The sequence below is a fragment of the Pipistrellus hanaki genome (assembly GCF_964339955.1).
Source record: "Pipistrellus hanaki genome assembly, chromosome: 4".
Lineage (NCBI taxonomy): Eukaryota > Metazoa > Chordata > Mammalia > Chiroptera > Vespertilionidae > Pipistrellus > Pipistrellus hanaki.
In genome coordinates, this window is record NC_140506.1 from 97883239 (window position 1) to 97905411 (window position 22173).

Sequence of the window (22173 nt, forward strand, 5' to 3'; positions counted from 1 at the left end):
CGCTGCTGCTGCCACCGCTGCTACTGCTTCTGCAGCTACTGCTGCCACCACGTCTGTTCCGGCTGCTACGGCTGCCACCATTGTCACCACCACAGCCACTGCTGCCACCACTACTGTGCTACCATTGCCACTGCTGCCACTGCTCCTACTGCTGCCACAGTCAATACTGTCATTCATTCAGATCCAAATCGTCATCTTCCTGGTGCATTAAAAATAACCGTCACTTGTCCCTAGGTTGTGTGTTTGTTAGTTTGTTAGTTTGTTTGTTTTGTAACAACAGGAGTGCATCTAAATTGATACCAACTCAACTGTTAATCCACACCTGGGCACAGTCCTACCATCTAAATCTGATATAAATCCGTCAACACCCCCACCGAGTATTTATGACCCTGTTTTTGAAACAGGACTGTGTCCGTTGTCTTACCATCCTCTCTTCAGTCAGAATGTGGAAAGTAAGGAGATCCTATGGTTGGAGTCCAACACTTGGGCCATGTTCACAGAAACATTATTTTCAGACCATTCTTAGACACGCTGGACTGATCTCAATCTAGCAGCAAAGAACTCCAGGAGAAAGGGCAGGAGAGAGGGGGTGACAAATGGGTGGAAAGAAAGAAATGCATATTGATTTCAGAGAAAAAGGAAGGAGAGAGAGATAGAAACATCAATGATGAGACTCATCGATTGGCTGCCTCCTGCACGCCCCCAACTGGGGATCAAGCCCGAAACCCAGGCATGTGCCCTTGACCAGAATCAAACCTGGGACCCTTCGGTCCGCAGCCTGACACTCTATCCACTGAGCCAACCCAGCTACAGCCACTTGTTTGTTTTTATTGCCCCTCAGTAAAGTATTGAAATTTTGTTCTTACAAGTCCCTTGCAATTTTTGCTAAATTTATTCCTAGTTATTTTGTCTTTTGGGTTGATTCCATAAATAGAATATTGTCTCTCATTATATTTTCAAAATTGCTGGTGTAGGCATATAGGAAATTTGTAGATTTGCATATTAATTTCCATCCCTTAATAAATCCTATTATTGTTCCTAATAACATCATTGTTTACTTAAGTTTTTGAAAAAGAGAGGAACTTAGTGGCAAATGGTGATGATTCTACCTCCTACCTTCTTGTTCTGCTCCATATCTAATAGCATCGTTTGTTAATTCCTGAGCAATGGTAAATAGCAGTGATGACCATGGGCTTTGGGTCCTGGTCCAGAATTGTGGGGTGTGTCTAGTGTTACACCACTGAACACGATGCTGGGTTTGGGAATGAGCCTGTTTTATCACGGGTTGTACTAAAAATCAGGAACAGATATTTAATCTGATCAAATGTCTTTTTAGCATCCATAAAACAAATCCGAGGATGTTCTCATTTACTTGCATTAAGAATAAGTCAAATGATTACATTTTTCTAAGATTAAACCATCCTTCCATTCCTGGAGTGGATCCACCTTGTACGGACTTTTATGAAACGGAGTCGGTGCTGGTCCATGTCTCTGCCCCAGGAGTGCTTTCCGATTCCTGGCCACGATGGACACCCATCTGCCCCAGCAAGTAATTAGCGATCAATACATGCACAATCAATGAATAGATGAATGGCCAAAACACAGGCACCGAGCCTCCCAAATGAACCCTCTGCTCCTCTTCCTGGATTAAAATACTGAGAGAGACCCTGTGCCCGGCCCAGCGTGGGTCTGCGTGTTTAATGGGCATGTGGTTTACTGTCCCATCCCCCCACTTCTAGCAATAGAACCTCTGAAAGCCGCATTCTCTGCAGGAAAACTACTCCTTATGGTTCCAATGGGACTCACCCTGCTTCTCGGCTCCCCCCGCCCTTCCCACCCCCACCCCCAAACCGAGGAGTGGCCACCTGGCCACCCTGACAAAATGAATGCTGCACCAGGACTGCTGTGGGGAGGCCACATGTCCGGCAGGGCCACCGGCTTCTGCGGTTTCTTACAGAAACTCCTAAGGAAACCCATTTCCCACAGCTGATAGACATGCACATGCTCACCAGGCCTGCTGCTGACTGCCTTGTCTAACACGTGGTGAGGCAGCCTGTCTGAGAGTGAAGCACGGCAGGGAGACATGGCAGAGAGCGGGAAGCGGGAGCCCTGGGGACGCCATTGGAGCCCCTGGATCCAGCTTTTCCTGATGCCCATCACCCCCTACGTCTTCCTAATCACATATGCCAGTAAGTTACCTTTCTTGTTTGTCACAGTTTAAGTTCAAACTCTAGCATGGACAATCTTCATGTATTGCCTTGTTTCCCTGTAAACAGATGTTTATATCTCTAAGTAAAGGTGGAAAAAAAATTTAAAGGAAGGTCATCCTAACTGGCAAGTGTTTAAAAAACAAAACAAAAACCAACAGCCTGCTTTTAATTAATGGCAAAATGGGCTGAGAGGTTCCCTCAGCGAGTTATAATCTCAGAGTGAAATTCCCAAGACAGCTATAGAGGTGCCTGTCCAACCACAGAAACCATGGAATCGAGGGATAGCCGTAACCGGCGGTCCGGCAGGTCCGGAGCCAGATCGCCACCATCACGTGAAACCGAAGCCCTGACATGCGGCCCAGCAATCAGTCCTTCACCCCGTCCCCGGGCCTCTCTCCTGGCCTGACTGGAAGTAAGACTAACAGTGAACTGTGCTCCGAAGGCAGGGGCAGTGGCAGCAGCCACATGTCACAGAGTTCCCGGGCCTCCCGGACCAGCCCTGCGCTCTCAGCTGTTCAGCTCCGCCGATGGTGCGGCCAGCCGCCCGGTCCGGGCAGCAGATTCCCACTGCGGGCTCCAGGACATGCCCACAGCTCCCCGTGCTGCTGGACAGCCCGCTGACTCCTCTCCTCCTCCTGCTCCCCTTACAACAGACCAAATTCTGGAATCGGCTTTGATTATTCTCTGGAGAGCTACTGAAGAGCTGCTTCAGGGTTTGAAATCCCTCATTCAGACATAATCTGGAAATAAAAGACTGCATTCAAATGAAAAAAATGCATTATGGCTTTCTCTCTGGGACCTTCAGGACTGGTAAAATAAAAGGAAGGAAATGAAGAGAAAAGCAATGGAAAAAAGAAAAACTGGGAGAGAGAGGAGAGAAGGGGAGAGGGGAACTGGCTGTCCCAAGCTCTGTGGGTACTATGGATACCATTTTATTTCGTCCTCACATGATCCCCTGGAAGTAACAGGAAGCCCATTATACAGATGAAGAAAGCGAGGCTTGGTGACATTAAGTAACTTGTCCAGTGTCAAGCAATGAGGATGAGCGGATTCTGGCCCAAAGATGCAAAAACATGCTGCAAACAATGTTGCTTCTACTCTTCCTTTTTGTTCCTCTGAACAATATAGAAATGTGTTCTAGAACCAAAATATTTCAGTGCCTGAACAAATGGGCAGGCCCTATGGAGACAATCTAGCCTCATCATCTAAGAAACAAAGAGGAGAGCGAGAGTGAAAGAGAGAGAGGGCGAGAGGAGAGCGAGAGAGCTAGAGAGTGAGAGAGAGATTGTTTTGTTTAGTAACCTGACGTCTGGTAGAACTGGTACGTGGCAGAGCACAGCCTAGAACCCAACTTTTCTAACTCTGACCAGACTCTATTTGTAAGCGTAATTTACCCGCAAGGATCCGGCCTGGGCACTCATGATCCGTGAGTGAGCACAGGAGCATTCTCCCGCCTTCCAGAAAACCTTCACTGGGAAGAGGCGGGAAGCGTGTTTGTGAACGGCCCTGATCTGCCTCCCTGTTTCCATCTAGCCCCTCTGTGTGGTGGCCAGCGCAGCACCTCTGCCCCACGCTGGTGCAGACCTGGGACTCGGAGGGGAATGGACACTGAAGGAGCCCGTGGAAGCAGCGGTCCTGGCAAGGCCACGGGCCAGCCACGCCGGCGACGCTCTGCCATGGGCTGGAGCGGAGGCTGGGAGGGGTAGCAGCCGGCTGGTCCCGCCCACAGGTGCGGTCTGCTGCCTCACAGTGCTGGCCACACGGCACTCTGAAGAAATCTCATTCTGTTGCCAACGTTCAAAACCAGGATATTTCACATTGAAACCTGATTTCCACTTTTTCTTCCCAAATGGGAGACCGGGTAACCCTGACGCACCTCTGAGCATGGAAAAGAGAAGCTGGACGCAAGCAGTGGGCACCCCTTTACAGAATACATTCACCCCGTTCCTCCCCACCCGGCTCATTTCCCTCATTTCCAGGCTGCCCACGGCCCTCGGCGACCCCTGGTTGAAAAGGTTAAGCTGATATAGATTGCAAAGCCAGTCATTATCAAATTTTCCCCAAAACATCCGGGTAAGGAATCATTTCCGCGAACATCCTCACAGCTGAGATAGAATGTATAAAGCGGATGAGACCAACAAGATTGAGAAATGGAAAAACCCAGTTTGGGCCTATTTGGATTTCTGCTCTAGAACCCATTTTTTGCTTAGAAAATAAAATATGTTCAGTCTTGTCATTTCATTTCTTCCTCCCAACAACCCTGCAAGGAAGGAACTACTCTCAGGTAAACTGAGGCTGTTCTCCAACCCAGGCCGTCCAACGGGAACACAACATCACCGGGAACTGGGCTCAGGCCTGTCCAGCTTCCGAGGCCGTGCTTCGGGAATAATAAAAGACGCTCTGGAAATCGTTTCCACCCCAGGGCCTTGGCACTCGCTGCCCCTGCTACTTTGAAAACATCCATTGGCATCATTTCCTGTCATCTGATTTAAAGCCACAGGTGCGTGTGCACTGATCACACTCTAATAAGCCCCTGCCCCTCACACTTGAGACCTGTGATCTCAGCACCCCCTGCCCCTCCCGGCCGTGCTGAGTCAGAGCTGCACGGTCACAGCATCCCCGAGGGACTGGTGCTGGACGTGTAAAAGCACTGATGTGCGGGAGGGGGCCCTGTCCAGCGGGCATAAAATGTAAGTCGCCAGTGCACCTTTAAATTTCCTAGCAGCCGCCCTGACAGAGGCACAAAGACAGCCTTGCGGTTTGCCATCTTTCCATCCCTGTGAAAGGCCAGTTCCAGAACCAGCGGGGCCCACTTTATCCCCAGGACCAGAAACGGAACTGGAACACAGAAAATACAGATAAAAGTTGTGGAACACAAGAAGGAAGACGGTCTTCCAGGGCTTTCTGTGTGGCCATGCAGGGCAGAGGGAGCTCTGCGGTGGGGCAGACCCTGCCAGCTCACGGCGGGCAGCTCCCGGGGGTCCTTCCCAGAAACCCTGGGCAAGGCGTGTGCCCTTGGAGCCACCCGTGGACCAGGCACACTCAGCCTCCTCATGATGCTCCAATGTGACCAGTCTCTCCAGCGCCAACCCCCACAATCACAGCACCGGTCCTCCTTCCCTCTCTCCCCAGACGCCATGTGGCAATGATGCTGTCACCACTGTCCTCCGGAACCTGGCGGACTACAGCAACCCTCCCCCGAGTGGCGTTCCCGGCCAGTGGGCTGGGCGTCAACTGCTGGCCGTGAGGACAGCCTGAACTCCTGCAGGGTCACTGCCCATCGCCCGGGCTGAGTGGCTTCCAAAGGCTGGCACGCGGCCATGGTGGCTGCACAGTCTAAAGGGTGGGAGGCCACGCTCTCCTCACTTGGATGGGTTCTGCGGTGGCCACCCCACCACAGGGCCCGCCCTTACAGCATGCAAGGCCCTGCCCATTCAGCTCCGAGCTCCTGTCAGAGCAGGTGAGGGCTGGGACTCTGCCCTTCATCTGGGGGCGGGCGTGGAGGTGTAGCCTGCCCGCGTCACTGACCGCTGGCCTTGCTGTCCAGGAGGGAGCCGGCTCCGCTGCAGCCGGAACACGCCCTAATCCAGGAGGCTATCGGGGCCTGGAAATCGGAGGCACATGTTCTAATCCCAAATGTGTTTTTAAATCACATTAGATCAACAGCACGGGAGGAAGCAAAACCCGGATTTAGCCACCACTGGAGTGGCTGGGAGAAGGCGCAGCTGCTGGCTGCTGGGCTGCCCCCGAAGGCCCAGGCCACCCTGCTGGGAGCAGCCGCTGCTCTGCCCCCTCGCGGAAAACAAGCACCAGAGACATTGCAGAATCGGTGGGCCCTGGGAGGCACACTGAACAGAAAAAGAAGTGCATTGGGGGGGGGGGGGCCAGGGGGGGGAGAGAGGACCTTGAATTCACCTGGGGCTGTGCCATCAGGTGGCAGAAGGGGAAGGTTCCGGTGGGTGTTGGCACTCCAGGGCAAGTGGAACCTCCAGAGGCGGGGCCACACCAGCGACAGAGAGCGAGGTGTCTGTCCTGGCCTGAATCAGTGCCATGGCCTCCTCTCTACAAGCCAGTGAGGATGCCCGGCCCGCCTCTCCCACGCACAGAGGCGGGAGCCTGGGACGGAGCTCAGGAAAATCCCGGGGCCACAGAGCACCGCTGGCCCTGGTAAGGCTAGAGACATGGCAGTCATCAGGGCACATGTGCTTCTGTGGGTGCAAGGGGTTCTGGGAGTCCGCTCGGCTAAGATTCCCTCCATGTTTGGCAGACTCTTCTCCAGCACTTCCGGTCACACCTCAGCAATACAGGGACCCTCCACCCAGACAGCCTGGGTGGGACTGAGAACACAGACACCACGTGATCCTCCACTTCCAGCCACATCTCTGCCATGTAGCAGGAAGGGGAGCCCCAAATACCACAGCCAGGTCCCCACAGCGAGGCAGTGCATGTGCCTTCTTTTCCCGCCTAGGCATCTTCAGTCCCTCAGTCAGAAAATTGCCCGAGGGCTTCCTGACTCGCATCCCACCACACACCCCGCACCACCTTGAAGGTATCTCGTCACACCCCCCTTCTGTCTCCAGCTGCTGCACTACCCACACACGTTTCCCAAAGATCTGATCCTTAGGCCACCCTCTCCTGAGAGGGCATTTGACACTTCTCACAAGATACACAGCTTTACAATCAGTAGTGTGTGTGGGGGGGGGGGGAAGGGGGGGGAGAGGGGGAAGGACGGTGGGGGGAGGGGGAACCAGCTATCCTCACAAGACCAAAACTGCCCCCACAGAAACAGCTAGAACTTCCTGCAACCATCAGTTAACCGAACCCTCCCCAGACAGTGCGCCCCTCCCTCCTCCAGGGTTGCATTCATGATCCGAACACCTTTTTAATGATAACTGCAACCGGAAGTCACGGCCTGTGATGTTCGCGGTACTGATTTTCCAGTTAAATTGGGCACTTGCTGTTTTGTGTTTTGATAGGAAGGGGCTGTTTGAAGCCTCCTAAAAATGTTGCAATTAGTTCTCTCTTTTGAAACAAGCAGGACATTAACAGACACATTTGCTATTTCCTTTAATGTGCTGGAATGTGTATGCCTAAGTGTCCTCTCTCCAGCTTTCCAAGTACAAAGCGTATTTTAAAAATAGGAGGGGGGAGGGGGGAAGCAATCACACATTTATTATATATTCCTGAAGCTGTTATTTCTAAAACTTTCCCAGGCTGTAATTTAAACTGAGAACGCCATCCCTTCAACAGGAAAACAACTTGTTAGGAAACAGTCCTGGTTTTACCTATTGGCTCTGTTAGGATGATAACATCACTTTGGCTGACACCGCCAGTGTTTCCCTTTGACAATTGCAATTAATTACGGAGATGCAACAGAGATGGGGCCAGCCATCCAGATCCGTTTTCGGAGGAGATAAAACGTGGGAAGGGGGGAAAGAGAACAGCAAAGGAGGCTTGCGTGTGGGCATCAGTGCCAGTGCTGCTTTAAATGTTAGGGCTGGCAAGAAAGCTGGGCATTCATTTATGTTACCTGCGCTCAACTTTCTAGCCCCCTCCTCTTCTCTCCTCTCCCTCTCCATCTCCTCCACCCCTGCCCGCCCGCTGGCAGAGGGGGAAACAGGAGGGGGTGAAAGCTGGGAAGGGCTTGGGTGCAGGCATCAGCACCCAGGGCACCTCTGGCACCTGTTCAGCGGTGCTATGGAGACAACCCAACCCAGTGTTCATTCGGCCAAGGGGACAGAAAGTTCTGCGGACATCCTAGGTCTTCACTAGAAAGCCCAAACTCGCCAGCACCAGCTTTTTAACTGTTCCCTGTTCATTTTGCTCTATCCTGAAAATACTTATAGTTGGATTACAGCCACGCAAATGCGTTCGAGGGCGATTCTGAGAGATTCCCGGGGATCTCAAAGCCCTTTGGCCAACCTGGCTGCCCGGACTCAGTCCTCCGCGTCCCCAACGGGAGCGCAGAGCCCCCCAAGAGCCTGCGGAAGGAACGCGGAGGGCACCAGGGCCGGGAACTCCCAGGCATGGAGCTGCGCAGGTTCAGGAAGCAGTTGGCTGGACCAGCAGCTCAGGAGGCAGAGCCGCCGTCACCTCCTCCCCGGCCCCGGCCGGCCCGGCCCTCCCTGGCCGGCCCCAGCCCTCCCTCCGCGCTGGGCGCCCCGCCAGCGCTCCAGAGCCTCCCTCCGCGGGCGCGGGGCGCGGGGCGCGGGCCCTTGGGACGGCGCCGCGACTTCCCTCCGGTCTCCCCGCCGCCGCGCCGGTCCTACCTGTACCACTCCAAGCCCTTCTCGTAGTTCCTGTCGAAGAAGTGCGGCTCCACGCCCACCGCCCGCACGTCCGGGTGCGCGCGGATCGCCTCCAGCAGCGCGCGGGTCCCCCCTTTCTTGACCCCGATGATCAGCGCCTGGGGCAGCTTCTTCTCCCCGTAGTCCGGGGTGCTGGCGGCGCCGCCTGGCTCGCCGCTCCCGTTGGCCGCCCTCCGGCCCGCGAGCTCCTCCTCGGCGGTGCCGGGCTCGGGCGCGTCCCTCTCCGGCAGGTCCCTCCCGGGCAGCTCGCCCCGCGCCGCGGTCACCTCGCTGGGGTCCGGCGGGGGCCGCAGCCAGGCGTCCCGGGCGCCGCCGCCGCCGCTCGCCAGCCCCCAGCCGTCGGCCCCGGGGGCGGCGGGCCGCTCGGGAGGCTCGGTGGGCTCCGCGCGGCTCGCGTTGTCCGGCGGCGGCGCGGGGGCGCCGAGGCGCGCGGGGGACGGCGGCGAGGGCGGCGGCGGGCTCGGCGGGGGCGCGGCGGCGGCGCCCGGCGGCTCCCGCAGCGCCAGCGGGACCTGCAGGGAGCCCGAGCCGCCCAGGAGGCTGTAGCACAGGTAGGTGACGGACAGGGACAAGGTGCACATGAACAGCAGCTTGCGCGCCGGCGGCCCCTTAGCCGAGGCGCCGGGCGGCGGCGGCGCGGCCAGAGGCGGAGGCGGCGGCGGCGGAGGAGGAGGGACGGGCCACGGGGCCATCGCGGCTCCCGGCTCGCGGCGGCGGCGGCCCCCGGCGCTGCCCGGACATGGTTTCAGCCGCCGCCCCCGCCGCCGCCGCCGCCGCCGCCCAGCCGCCCCGGCTGCATGGAGCGACGCCGCTGCGCCCCCGGCCCTGGCCGCCGTCCCGCTGCGCCCGGGGCCAGCCCGGCCGCATGGCCCCTTTCCCGGCTCGGCCCGCGGAGTCCGGGCGGCCCCCGGCGCCCCCCCTCAGCCTCTGGCCAGGGGACCGAGGGGGGCGCGCGGGCCCGGCTGCACCTGCTCCGCCCGCAGCGCCTCTGTCTCCAGGCTCGGCCGCGGCTCCTGCTCCAGCCTCCGCCGCCGCCGCCGCGCGCTGGTGCGGCCCCGAGTTCCTTCCCGCTGCTAACTTTCTGCCGGAGAGCGAGCGGAGCGGAGGGAGGGAGGGAGGCCGGGCGCGCGCCCCCGCCGCCGGGGAGGGGTGTGCGCCGCGCGCGCCTGCGGAGGGGGCGCGGAGCGGAGGCGAGCGCAGGGCTGGGGCGCCGGGAAGCGGAGATCCTGTGCCCCCCGCACACACACTGGAGGTGTCCCCCGCTCAGCCCGTGGTTTCCCTCTTCCTGGGAGCCTGGGACACCGCGTTCTCCATCCTCTCCCAGTACTTTAGGGAGGTAAAGCCCGCCGCCCGCCACGCGCCACCGGCGCCAGGCACCGGGAAGCAGGGGGCCAGGGGCTAGCGAGCTCGGCTTCCCTTTGCCCTGGGACCCCAGGCAAACTCTGCCGGCCCGGACCCGCCCTTCTCTCCCAAGATACCCTCCTGTCTGGGCCCAGGAGCGATTTCTTCTCCATAGCAGCTTCCCCATCCCGATTTCCATCTCTCCAGCCTCCCCATCTTAGCTGGGAGCTCCTGGTGGGTGGAGCTTTGACACAAACCCCCAGGTTTTCCTGCCCCAAACCTTTGCCTCTGTCCAGCCACCAGGTGATGCTTTCTGCCCCCTCCTCAATCACAGCCGCGCCAGCGTCCCTTGGGAACATTGCCACTAAAGGAATTCAGATTTTTCTGAACTGAAATAGCCTGAGACCGTCCTTCATCTATACACCTAATAAACAAACAAGCTGAGAGACTCTGCTTCCTGGAGACAGGGCTGGCTCTGGATCCCCCCCACCCTCCACCCCGCACCCCCAACCTCCACCCCCAACCCCCACCCCCAACCCCACCCGGCCTGTCCCGCCTAGGGCCTGGCCCTGAGAGTCCCAGGTATCCCTCCCCCCCACCCCCACCCCCACCCCGCTAGCCACAGCTGGGGGCCTGGCGGGTCTGGTGTGGTGTGTTTGATCACATAATAGATACAGCCGCTGAAAGAAAATGTATATACTGTCTAAATATTAACTAGATACCTAGTGTCAAAGAGGAAAAAGAAATGTTAATCAAATACGATGAAGAACAGGGACTTTTCCAGATCGAACAAAAGCTCACTGCTGCTCTCAGCTGGACAGTCTCCTTCGCCGCCGCAGCTCCAGTTCAGATAAAGATTATTCCCTCGTAATGCATCTTTATGGAGCACCAGGGCTCCGCACGCAGGGGCTGGTGTCCTGTAAATCACCCGGGGACCGGGGGTGCATTTTCCAGCTCACACAGCCGCACTGCTGTGCTGTTCCTGGGCTGGGGCCCCTGCAGCTGTGGGACGCAGCTCACCCATCCCTCTTTCCAGCCCAGCCCAGCGTAGGGAGGTCAGCCAGGAGGCCACTGCCAGGGTCCCTCACTCTTGCAAGGCCAAGCACCTGAGGCCAAGCCTGTGGCCCAGGGCCCACCTACACCAGCAGCGCCCACCCTCACTGCCCACCCTCTCAGCCATCCTAAGAACCTGTTCCAAGATCTAGTTTCACGAAAGATGTGCTTTCAGATTTGGAAAGGTTTGGACAAAGTGGTATTAAAATTTAGCCCAGAGGTGGCAAATGGAGAGCTGAATGTGGCCAGCACAGTGATATGAAGAAATGTAAAACAGTGGCATCATTTTAAGATTGAGGGCTTTCCCCAAAAATATCTGGATACGAGGTTGCTGTTGAAACAGCACATCCGGCAACTCTGGGCCCCTCGCCTGGGCTGAGAAGCCAGGCAGGTGGGGCATATGCTCCTGGTGCCACCCCTGAAGGGTACCCTGCATGCGTCTTACTGGCCTGGAGGCTGCTCAGGGGAAATCTCCCACGACCCTTTCGCCCGCTGGTCCCCAAGCAGTGACACTGGAATAAGAGGCTCCAGCAGGAAGAGAACTGTTGCTGGGCTGTTAGGCCTGCAGCTGCTGGGGAAGAGTCGGTGTGGGGATACAAGTTTCTCTCAGGCTGGTCTGGCTCCCTTTCCTCTGCTCTGGATCCAGGATTGTCCTGGGAGCAGTTCTTCCGGGCCCTGTGATGGGAAGTTGGGGCTGTCTCATAGGGAGAACTCAGACTCCGCAATCCCTGGGTCTGGAGACCAGAGGGAAGCGTTTTTCTGTTCCCTCAGCCTCACCCATGCCCAGTCAGACCCGCCGAGCTTTACAATATTCCAGGCCTCCAGCACGCCTCCATTCTACAGACTCCGAAGCTAGGGTGCCCTCTCTGACCCAGGAACCGCCTGCCCTGCCTGTGGGCTCGATCCCCAGTAGGGGGCGTGCAGGAGGCAGCTGATCACTAATTCTCTCCCATCATTGATGTTTCTATCTCCCTCTCCATTCCTCTCTCTGAAATCAATAAAAACATTAAAATTAAAAAAAAGAAGAAGAATGAAATTGGCTTATATTTCATAAGCAAAATACCAGGCCCGGTGCCTGACGCACAGTGGTCACCATAATTATTTGAATCTAAATACTGGCTCCCGACACGCCTGCTCCCAGTAAACCTTCTCCTCAGAACATGCGTGTGCACCCTTCTGTCTTCTGTCCCACCAGCCGGCGTGGGAGCTGGGCTTCGCTTCCCTGAGCTGCCAGTAGCATTCAGCACGCCAAGTCTAATGCCTTCTCCATTTTTCTAAGGAACAGAAATGAACTCTGGCTAATTTCAGTCTCACAGGATGGTCTCCCTTCAGCCTGCTCCATTGTCACCTGTGCCAGTGACCGGCTGGCTCTAAGTCAGAGGGCCCCAGGACCCCTCCTTGGGTTCCGTCACTTTGCTGGAACAACTCCCACAACTCAGAGCAGCGCTTTGCTCTCTAGATCAGTGTTTCCCAACCTTCTCTCATGATGAGAATCACCTGGTGGAGTTGTTAAAACACAGATTCCTGAATCCCAACTAAGAAGTGCTAAACTAGGATTTTTGGGAACATATAGGTAAAATTGTATACTTAACTAGTGCTCTAAGACAGAGCACTAAGTTAGGTATGCAATTTTACCTATATGTTCTCAAAAATCCTAGTTTAGCACTTCTTAGTTGGGATTCAGGAATCTGTGTTTTAACAACTCCACCAGGTGATTCTCATCATGAGAGAAGGTTGGGAAACACTGCTCTAGATCACCGGTTGTTAGGAAAGGATGTGACCCAGGAGCAGCCGGGGGAGATGCGGGAGCGGGTGTGGGGATGCGCGCGGAGTTTCCATGCGTTTCCAGGTGCCCTCTCCCTGAACCCTATGCTCACCAACCTGGGAGCCTCAGAACCCCGTGTGTGTGTGTGTGTGTGTGTGTGTGTGTGTGTGTGTCTGACTGTCTGTTTTGTGGAGGGTTGTTGCATATCCAGGGCTGATTAAATCTTTAGCCGTTGGCGGTAGATTAAACCTCCAGTCCCTCCTCTCCCTGAGTTGGGATGTGGACTGCTAAAAGTTCCAACCCTCGAATTAGGTTTCCAGGGTTGGGTCCCCACCTCAGTTAAAGGCTTTTCAGAAGTCACCTCAATAACAAAAGCAGTTACTTCTCTCATCACAGAATGTCCCAAGGAGCTCTGTGCCAGAAATGGGTCCAAGACTGAAAATAGATTACTTTTTTTTTTTTTTTTCAGAGCGAAAGACAGAAACATTAATGATGAGCGAGAATCATTGAGCAGCTGTCTCCTGCACACCCCAACTGGGGATCGAGCCCAAAACCCTGGCATGTGCCCTGTCTGGGAGTCCCATCACCTCCTGGTGTGATGCCCAACCACTGAGCCCTGCCAGCGGGGCCAAACATACATTTCTTATTATAAGTCACCATTTCACCGTTTACCCCTGGGCTTCTCCCAGGGTCCCTGGGAGGAGACAGTCACAGAGGTCAAAAGGCACTGGCATGTGACTAGAATCCTGTTCAGTCACCATTAACCATCCGGCCCAGCCTCTTGTCACATGAAAATACAGCGCAGGGCAAGGCCACTCAGGTTTGTAGGCCGCCACCCGATCTCCCCGGTCTCCAGGAGGAGTCTCAGCCGCACATGCCCCTCTTCCAGGCGGACCTGCTCTGAGGAGCCAGGAGGCAATACCACCTCTGAGCCTCTGTCAGGTGTTAGTGTTGGATCTCCCCCATGGCAAAGCCCAGCCATGTGCTCCTCACTCACCCTTCTCCTCACGTAGTCCCAAACGCTCACCCCTTTGGAAGGCACAGGGCTTCGCCATGGTGCTGGCCTGGGCCGCAGGCAGCAGTGCTGGTCTAGCAAGTGCCTCCCTCCGTCCACGCTGATTCACATGCGGTGAGAGGACACAGGTGCAGACCTGCAGCGCCAGCTTCACCACCAGGCAGAGCAGTTGCACTCACTGCTGGCCCCAGTGCTGGCAGGGTGAAGGCACCCCCACCCCCCTCCACCCCTGCTCAGTCAGGCCCTTGGGAACTATGACAGCTCCCAGCTCAGGAGCCGTCCCTGTTCGCAGCCCTGGTCCTGTGATCACTGCATCAAGGAGGGGAAATGTAGGCAACCTGAGAAGAAGAGGAAAAAGTATAGTCATTACTGTCCTCCATTGGCAAGTACTGTGGTCGTATCAGCACCCTTCCCACAGCCCCTTTACCAGATCCACAAAAACAAACAAACAAACAAAACAGAGAAAGACAACCACTGGGACTCCTTCAGCCCCACTCATGTTCACAGAGTGTGTGCTCACACTCAGGAAGGTGTTCAGGTTTTATTTTTATTAGTTGTCAGTGGCTTAGTTGCTATTATTGCTTTTACGGATTCGTAAAAGCCTCTTAAGATATTAAGGATATCAGATTTTCCCCTCTATCATATATCTTCCAATTACTGAGTTACCAGCTTGTCTTTTTTTTAATATATATTTTATTGATTCTTTACAGAGAGGAAGGGAGAGGGATAGAAAGTTAGAAACATCGATGAGAGAGAAACATCCATCAGCTGCCTCCTGCACACCTCCCACTGGGGATTTGCCCCCAACCAAGATACATGCCCTTGACCAGAATCAAACCTGGGACCTTTCAGTCTGCAGGCCGATGCTCTATCCACTGAGCCAAACCAGTCAGGGCACCAGCTTGTCTTTACCAGGAAATTGTTTTAATGTTTTTTTATTATTATTATTACATATGCTTTTCATTTTTATGATTCAAATTCCATTTCTCAAGTATTTTCTTTGTAGTTTTTACCTTTGGTGGAAAATGGTGTCCCCAAAGTCAATGTACATTTTCTTCTAGTACATTTTTGGTTTATAAGTTTTCTAAACTTAAGTGTTGAAAGCATCTGACATTTATTGTGGTCTTACACAAGGACCTAACTGTATTTTGTTCCTCATTTTCCTGGCACTAGTTACTTCCCAACAGTTTGAAACTCAAATGTGATATAATAAAGGCATAAAGTTGGAATTTCCCACCCAGAAGCACAGGCGATGAATCTCCACTTAACCAATCTTCCTTCTTATCTCTTAGGAGACTTCCATAATTTTGTTGACATAAACCCTGCACAGATCTTTGTCTGGATGAATGTTCTGACATCTAATTGTGCTTTGCTTAATTTTATAAGGCTTCCTGTTTTCTTTTTGTTTCATTCATTCTTTCTATCGCCATTGGAAGTGACTGGTATTCTCTGGACCCTGGATCGGACATGGGGGTAGCAGTGAGGCAGAAAGCAAGAGTCCTGGCATCAGTAAGGCAGAAACAATCACACAGGCATGTTTTTAAAAGTGAGGCAGATGCTAGGAGAGAGAAAATGCGAGCCCGGGGAGCACACTGGTGGAGCACAGCAGCTAGCAGGCTGGCAAGAGAACCTCCACAGAGGAAGTGACATTTATGTCCCTGTGTAAGAGGAAAATTGGAGTGAGCCAGGTAAAGCGAGATTATTTTTAGCAGTGCAACATCTCACCCACTTCATTCATTATAAATACACTTAGCAAAGTAAGCTGAAGGTAACTTCCCTCAGAGAAAAGGGTGCCTGCCAAAGCCCACAGCAAGCATTAGGAGAACCTTACAGACCAGAGCAAGACAGGCAGGCCTTCCATCACAGCCTTTCCTCAGACAAAGCATGCTCAGTGGCTGCGAAAAAGCAAGAGGATAACAAAGCCTGAGAGTTGGGAAGAAAGAAACAAATTTTTGTTAATTGCAAACTATATGTTTGGTGGCAAAAAAACAACAACAAAAAAAAACCAACTGGAATTATACAAACAAACAAAAAATAAATTGAAAATGCAAATAAGTAACAATATTCTCATAGACAATCAGGATACAATTAGAAAATATAATTTTAAAAGAAGATCCTATTCAGTATTACAATAAAATCCATTAAATACTTAGAAATAAATCTAATAAAAGGCAAGCAAATTCTTTTATAAAAGATAAAATTATACAACTTTTTGGAAGGACATTGTATTAATTACGTGTCCTGGCTGTCATAACAAAGTATCACAAACCACGTGGCTTACACCGGAAATGCCCTCTTTACAGTCAGGAGGTCAGGGGTCAGGCACCTGGCTGGCTGCAGCATGCTCCCTCTGAGACTGCAGAGCCCTTCCTGCCTGGCCCGGCTCCCCAGGACAGGCGGGGTCGCATCCTTGGAGCTCCTCAGCTTGCGCTGTTCCACCAACCTCCACTCCGTGGTCACATGGCCTCCTCCCTGTGTGTCTCTATCTTCTCAGGGCACTTTCCTCTCCTGGTAAGGACACTGGTCAGATGGCTAAGGGCCCACCCTAATGACTAGTCTTAACTTGGTTACATCTACAAAGACCCTATTTCCAAATAAGTTTCCATTCACAGGGACTAGGAGGTAGGACTTCAACATACCTTTATGGGAGACACAATTCAATTCATCACAGGCATAAAAATATATGAATAAACAGCCCTGGCTGGTGTGGCTCAGTAGGTTGGAGCGTCATCCTGTACACAGAAAAGGTTGCAGGTTCCATTTCTAGTCAGGGTGCATATGAAAGGCTACTGACCCATGTTTCTCTCTCACATCAATGTTTCTCTCTCTTTCTCCTTATCTCTCCCTCTCTCTCCCCCCCCTTTTCTCTCTCTCTCTCTCTCTCTCTCTCTCTCTCTCTCTCTCTCTCTCTTCCCCCCCTTTCTCTCTCTCTCTCTCTCTCTCTCTCTCTCTCTCTCTCTTTCTCTCTCTCTCTCTCTCTCTCTTTCTCAAAATTAATAAAAATATTCTTGGGTGAGAATTAAAATATCTATATGAATAAGCAAGTAAAACCTGTGCATTTATTATATTTATAAATGAAAAATTCAATACTGTAAAGATAAAATTCTCACCATTAATCAATAAATTTCATGTAATTTCAAACATAATCCCAACAAGGTCATGTGTAGGTATGGAGTAAGTATTATGGATTATGTGTATATTTTTGTGTTAATTTTAAATTTCACGTGGAGGTCTAGAAGAAACCTAATATCAACCCCTCCTTTAGAAAAAAAAAAACACACAAAAATGTGTAACAAGAAAAACTAGTATCCCTTGAAATAGGGAGAGTTAAGAAGGGAGAGGGACTTTAATTAAACGGGAAGATTAAAGTACATTTCTTAGCTCCAAAGTACTTGATTATTCAGGTGCTCTGATGTAAATTCTCTCCATATTCTGATAGGAAAGCTGAATTGACCCCATCATGAGCTAATCGAGGAGCTCAGGTTGTCGATATAAACTAAGATGAAGTTGCCAAGTAGAAAATATTGGAAGGAGAAGCAAATGTAACTGGGTATATGACCTCTGGGAGTGACAGGTTGGACCCACTGTGTTTTCCTATCCTTCCATGTGTAAAGAAGTCTCTTGTTATGAGGATATTTTTAAATGTATTTTTTTGATTTCTGAGAGGAAGGGAGAGGAGAAGAGATATAGAAACATCAATGATGAGAGAGAATCATTGATCAGCTGCCTCCTGCACACCCCACACTGGGGATTGAGCCTGCAACCCGGGCTTGTGCCCTGACCGGCAATCGAAACCTGACCTCCTGGTTCATAGGGTGACACTCAACCACTGAGCCATACCAGTCAGGCCAAAGTTATTTTTATAGCAGAGTGTGTCTTTACCTATATGAAATGTAAAAGTTTGTATGTGCATGAACGTTGATGTGCAAAAATACATTTTTCATAATTGTGAGAAGTCAAAAAATACGACTAATGAAGGAAGAGGTAGTGATTGTATGTATTGTCATTCCTCTCAGTGCAATCATTTACAATTAACTCACTGGGGTTTAGAAGCATTTTTATTTGAAATAGTTGTAGTGACAAACGAGTGTGTGGATAGGGCAGAGTCCTTTACATTCTTCACCCACCTCCCCTGGTGCTAACATCGTGTATGAGATGGCACAGGTGTCCAAAGGCAGAAGTTAGCCTTCCACAATACTGTCAACTAAACCACATGCCATCTTCCTGTTGCCAGGGTGTCTCCACTGACACCCTTTTCCTGTACCAGTGTCCAGCTGTGCTGTGTTTGTCCTCGTGTCTTCTTCATGTCCTCTGGTCTGCATGGAGGAGGAGGTCATCAGAGGACAGGACCACCCTGCACACAGGCCACTGAGGCTCCTCCTCTGTCCTTGGCATGTGTATTCTGCCCACTGTCCCACCGTGGGAGCCATTTCAAGGGCATAGCTTAGAGAGAATGAAGTGTTGTTGAGATGTCTGGATGGAATAAGTGGCTGAAAGGATTGTATATGTGACTAAACCCCATTATGGCCTCTCTATAAGTGCTTAAGGTTCCAGGGGACAGGGGGAGATCTCGCTGCCTTGCAGTCACTCAAGACAAGCTTTGTAAGCATCCTTGGTTAACAAACCGTCCTCCTACCAATGTGGAATGGCCTGCCTGCTCGCCCAGTAACCCCTAACTGCCCTCCCCTGCCTCTGGTTGTGAACTAACACCATGTTTCTGTATCTCATTGTCTTTCTCCACTTTGACACTTTTGAAGAGCACCAGAGGATATGGTGGAGAATACCCCTCAGCTGTGAGTTATCTGAGGTTTTCCTCATGATTTCCTTGAGGTTATAAGATGATACAGGTGAAGTGCCCTTCTAATAACATCCTACCAGGATGTATGACATCAGCATGACTTGTTGGTGCCATTAACCTTAAAAACAAGATTAATGGTGTTTCTCCACTATAAAGTTATTTCTCTTTCCATAATTTATGTTTTATTAAACTTTTTTTAAAAATTAATTTTTTATTGAAAGGAAAAGAGAGGGAGAAACATCCATCAGTTGCCTCCTGTACCTGCCTCAATCTGGGATTGAACCCACAACCTAGGTATGTGCTCTGAACTGGAATCAAACCCACAACTCTTCGTGCATTGGATGACCCTCCAACCAGCTGAGCCACACCAGCCAGGGCCCCATAATCTATGTTTTAGATGTGACTGTCTGAGTCCCCTCATACTCAAATGGAGAGCAATAAAGTTTCACCTGCTAGATCGAGGGCTGGCAGAGATTATGTGAACACATGTTAAAACAGTACAATAGTTAACCCATATTGGGGGGATATATATGAGGTTATCCAAGCATTCTGTTTCTTTTTAAAGTTCTACCCACTAGTTTTAGTATCATCAGGGGTCTTGTCCATAGCAATGCTCACCTCAGTGATCTAACGGTGATTTTCTATTTCTCTTATTATTTTATGTTTATTAATTGAATTTTTATGTCAGAAAAATGCATCCCTTTTCTCCATTTGTTTGTTTATTCAGTTACTTATTTACATCTACATGGATTCATGATTACTTATTTATACTTTGGCCCATACAATCAGTACAAACTTATTCTATTATAGTTTAATAGAGGCCTGCTGCACGCAATTCATGCACGGGATTCATTGCCCCTAATCGGATATCTCTCTCACAATCCATACAATCGGTACAAATTTATTCTATTATAGTTTAATAGAGGCCTGCTGCACACAATTCATGCAGGGGGTGGGTGCAAGGGGTAGGGTATGTGTCCCTCAGCTTAGCCTGCACCTTCTCCAATCTGGGACCCCTTCAGGGATGTCTGACAGCCATCAGGATCGGGCCTTAACAGGCAATCAGATATCCCTCTCACAATCCAGGACTGCTGGCTCCCAATTGCTCGACCTGCCTGCCTGATTGCCCCTAACCACTTTTGCCTGCCAGCCTAATCGATGCCTAACTGCTCCCCTGCTGGCCCAATTGCCCCTAACTGCCATCCTCTGCTGACCTGGTCATCCCTAATTTCCCTCCCTTGCCAACCTGATCACCCCTAACTGCCCTTCCCTGCAGGCCTGGTCCCCCCCAGCTGATCTTCCTTGCAGGCCTGTGGTGTCCCCCCCCCAAATATCCTCCCCTGTAGGCCTGCCCCTCCCACAATTACCCTCCCCTGCAGGCCTGATCCCTCTTAACTGTCCTCCCCTGCTGGCCATCTTGTGGCAGCCATTTTGTGTCCACATGGGGCAGCCATCTTTGACCACATGGGGCAGCCATCTGGTGTGTTGGAGTGATGTTCAATTTGCATATTACTCTTTTTTGAAATAGGATTGAAATTTTTATGTCAGAAAAAGGCATCCCTTTCCTCCATTTGCTTGTTTATTCAATTCCTTATTTGCATTTTCATGGATTCATGAGTATTTATTTTATTCTTTGGCCCATACAATCATTACAAACTTATTTTATTATAGTTTACTAGAGGCATGGTGCATGGAATTTGTGCACGGGGGCGGGGGGGGGGGGAGCGGGCGGGGGGGAATTATGTGTCCCTCAACCTAGCCTGCACCCTCTCTAATCTGGGACCCCTCCAGGGATATCTGACTGCCCATTTAGGACTGATCCCACCATCAGGCTAAACGGGCAGTCAGATATTCCTCTCACAATCCAGGACTGCTGGCTTCCAACCACTCGCCTGCCTGCCTGCCTGATCGCCTCTAAACGCTTCTGCCTGCTAGCCTGATCAACCCCTAGCCACTCCCCGGTCAGCCTGGTGGATGCCTAACTACTCTCCTGCAGGCCTGGTTGCCCCTAATGTCCTTCCCTGCAGGCCTGGTCACCCCTAATTGCCCTCTTCTGCCAGCCTGGTCACCCCCCACCTGCCTTCCCCTGCAGGCCTGGTCCCTCCCAGTTGGCCTCCCCTGCTGGCCTGATTGCCCACAACTGCCCTCCCCTGCCAGATATCTTGTGGTGGCCATCTTCTGTCCATATGCGGGCAGCCATTTTTGACCACATGGGGGCAACCATGTTATGTGTTGGAGTGACAGTCAATTTGCATATTATTCTCTATTAGATAGGATGTCATTGCTGACAATGTTCCAGATTTGGTCATTGGGGGTTCTTGCATATTGGAACCTGTATCCTTTTGATGGGCTCCCATCTTTTTAGTTAGTTGCTCTTCCTTTTTTCTGGACACTTCAAGATGCCCAGGCCCATGTTGTGTTTCCCCTGTCTAGCCCTGAAACCAGCATTTCTCCAATGAGTCCTGGTCCTTTCATCCGAGAAAGGGAGAGAAATCAAGAAGCAGGTGTTGCTTGCTTGTTGCTACTGGGCATCACTCTCACTGCTCTCAGGCTCCCTCCTAAGATGACTTGAAATAGGAATAGATAAACTTGCGTGTTAACACCAGTCCTTTTACACATTTACATAAAAATAACATGAGTGCCTACTGAAGTCTGAAGCTCTAAGTCACATAGGGGTTCACTCTCATCTTCATACTTCCTTACTGACAGTCTCTTTCTCTGGCTCCCAGTGTACATGATTTATTTATTTGCTAGAAGCCTGGTGCACAAAATGCATGCACTGGGCATTGGGTAGGGGAGAGGGGTGTCTCTCAGCCCAGCCTGTGCCCTCTCAAAGTCCAACATAATTCTGAAGAACACAAATAAAAAATGAGTATCCAGCCCTAGCTGATTTGGCTCAGTGGATAAAACGTTGGCCTGTGGACTGAAAGGTTCCAGGTTCAATTCCAGCCTAGGGTACATGCCCAGGTTGTGGGATTGATCCCCAGTAAGGGATGTGCAGGAGGCAGCCGATCAATGGTTCTCTTTCATCACTGATGTATCTAGCTGTCTCTCCCTCTCCCTTACTCTCTAAAAAAAAAAAAAAAAAAAAAAATATATATATATATATATATATATATATATATATATTTTTTTTTTTTTTTAAATGAGTATCCACATGATCAGATGGCAAAATGATTTATATACATTATAAAGTTTTGGTAATGAGAACCATGGCCCAGCGGTTGGTAAACAAAATGATAAAAGAGAATAGAAAACCCCAAAATAAAAAAACTGGATTTTAACAAAGAAGGCATCACAAGTGAGTGGGAGGAAGAATGGGGCTACTTAATAAATCTTCACCTGGGGTAGGGTAGGGAAAATCCCACCCTACCCCAGACGAAGTCCAGGCATGTTAGATAGAGGCCTAAGTATGAAAAGAAAGACTTTACATTTTATGAAAAAGACACAGAATATGAACTTGATGGCATCATGTAGGAGAGGAATGCCATAAGCAAAATGCAAAGAGTGCACATCATTAAGAAAAATTCATAAATGTGCCTGTGTTTTAAACTTCTTTGAGTCAAAAGATGCCATCAAGAGAAATGAAAAACAAAGCCTTCTAAAATTACTTAAAATTTGGAAGATACACTGAGTGGCCAGATTATTATGATCTCCGAATGCATAATAATCTAGCCATTCAG

General features: G+C 51.4%; 1 protein-coding gene across 1 annotated transcript in view; it reads right to left on the reverse strand.

The window, feature by feature from the left end:
- HS3ST4 (heparan sulfate-glucosamine 3-sulfotransferase 4) overlaps positions 1-9246 on the reverse strand; it is a 298370-nt gene extending 289124 nt beyond the window's left edge. The window contains exon 1 of the mRNA XM_084880970.1: positions 8480-9246. Within this exon, the coding sequence (XP_084737096.1) occupies positions 8480-9210 (731 nt within the window). The 5' untranslated portion in view covers positions 9211-9246. The remainder of the gene's footprint in view (positions 1-8479) is intronic.
- Positions 9247-22173: the final 12927 nt, after the last annotated feature.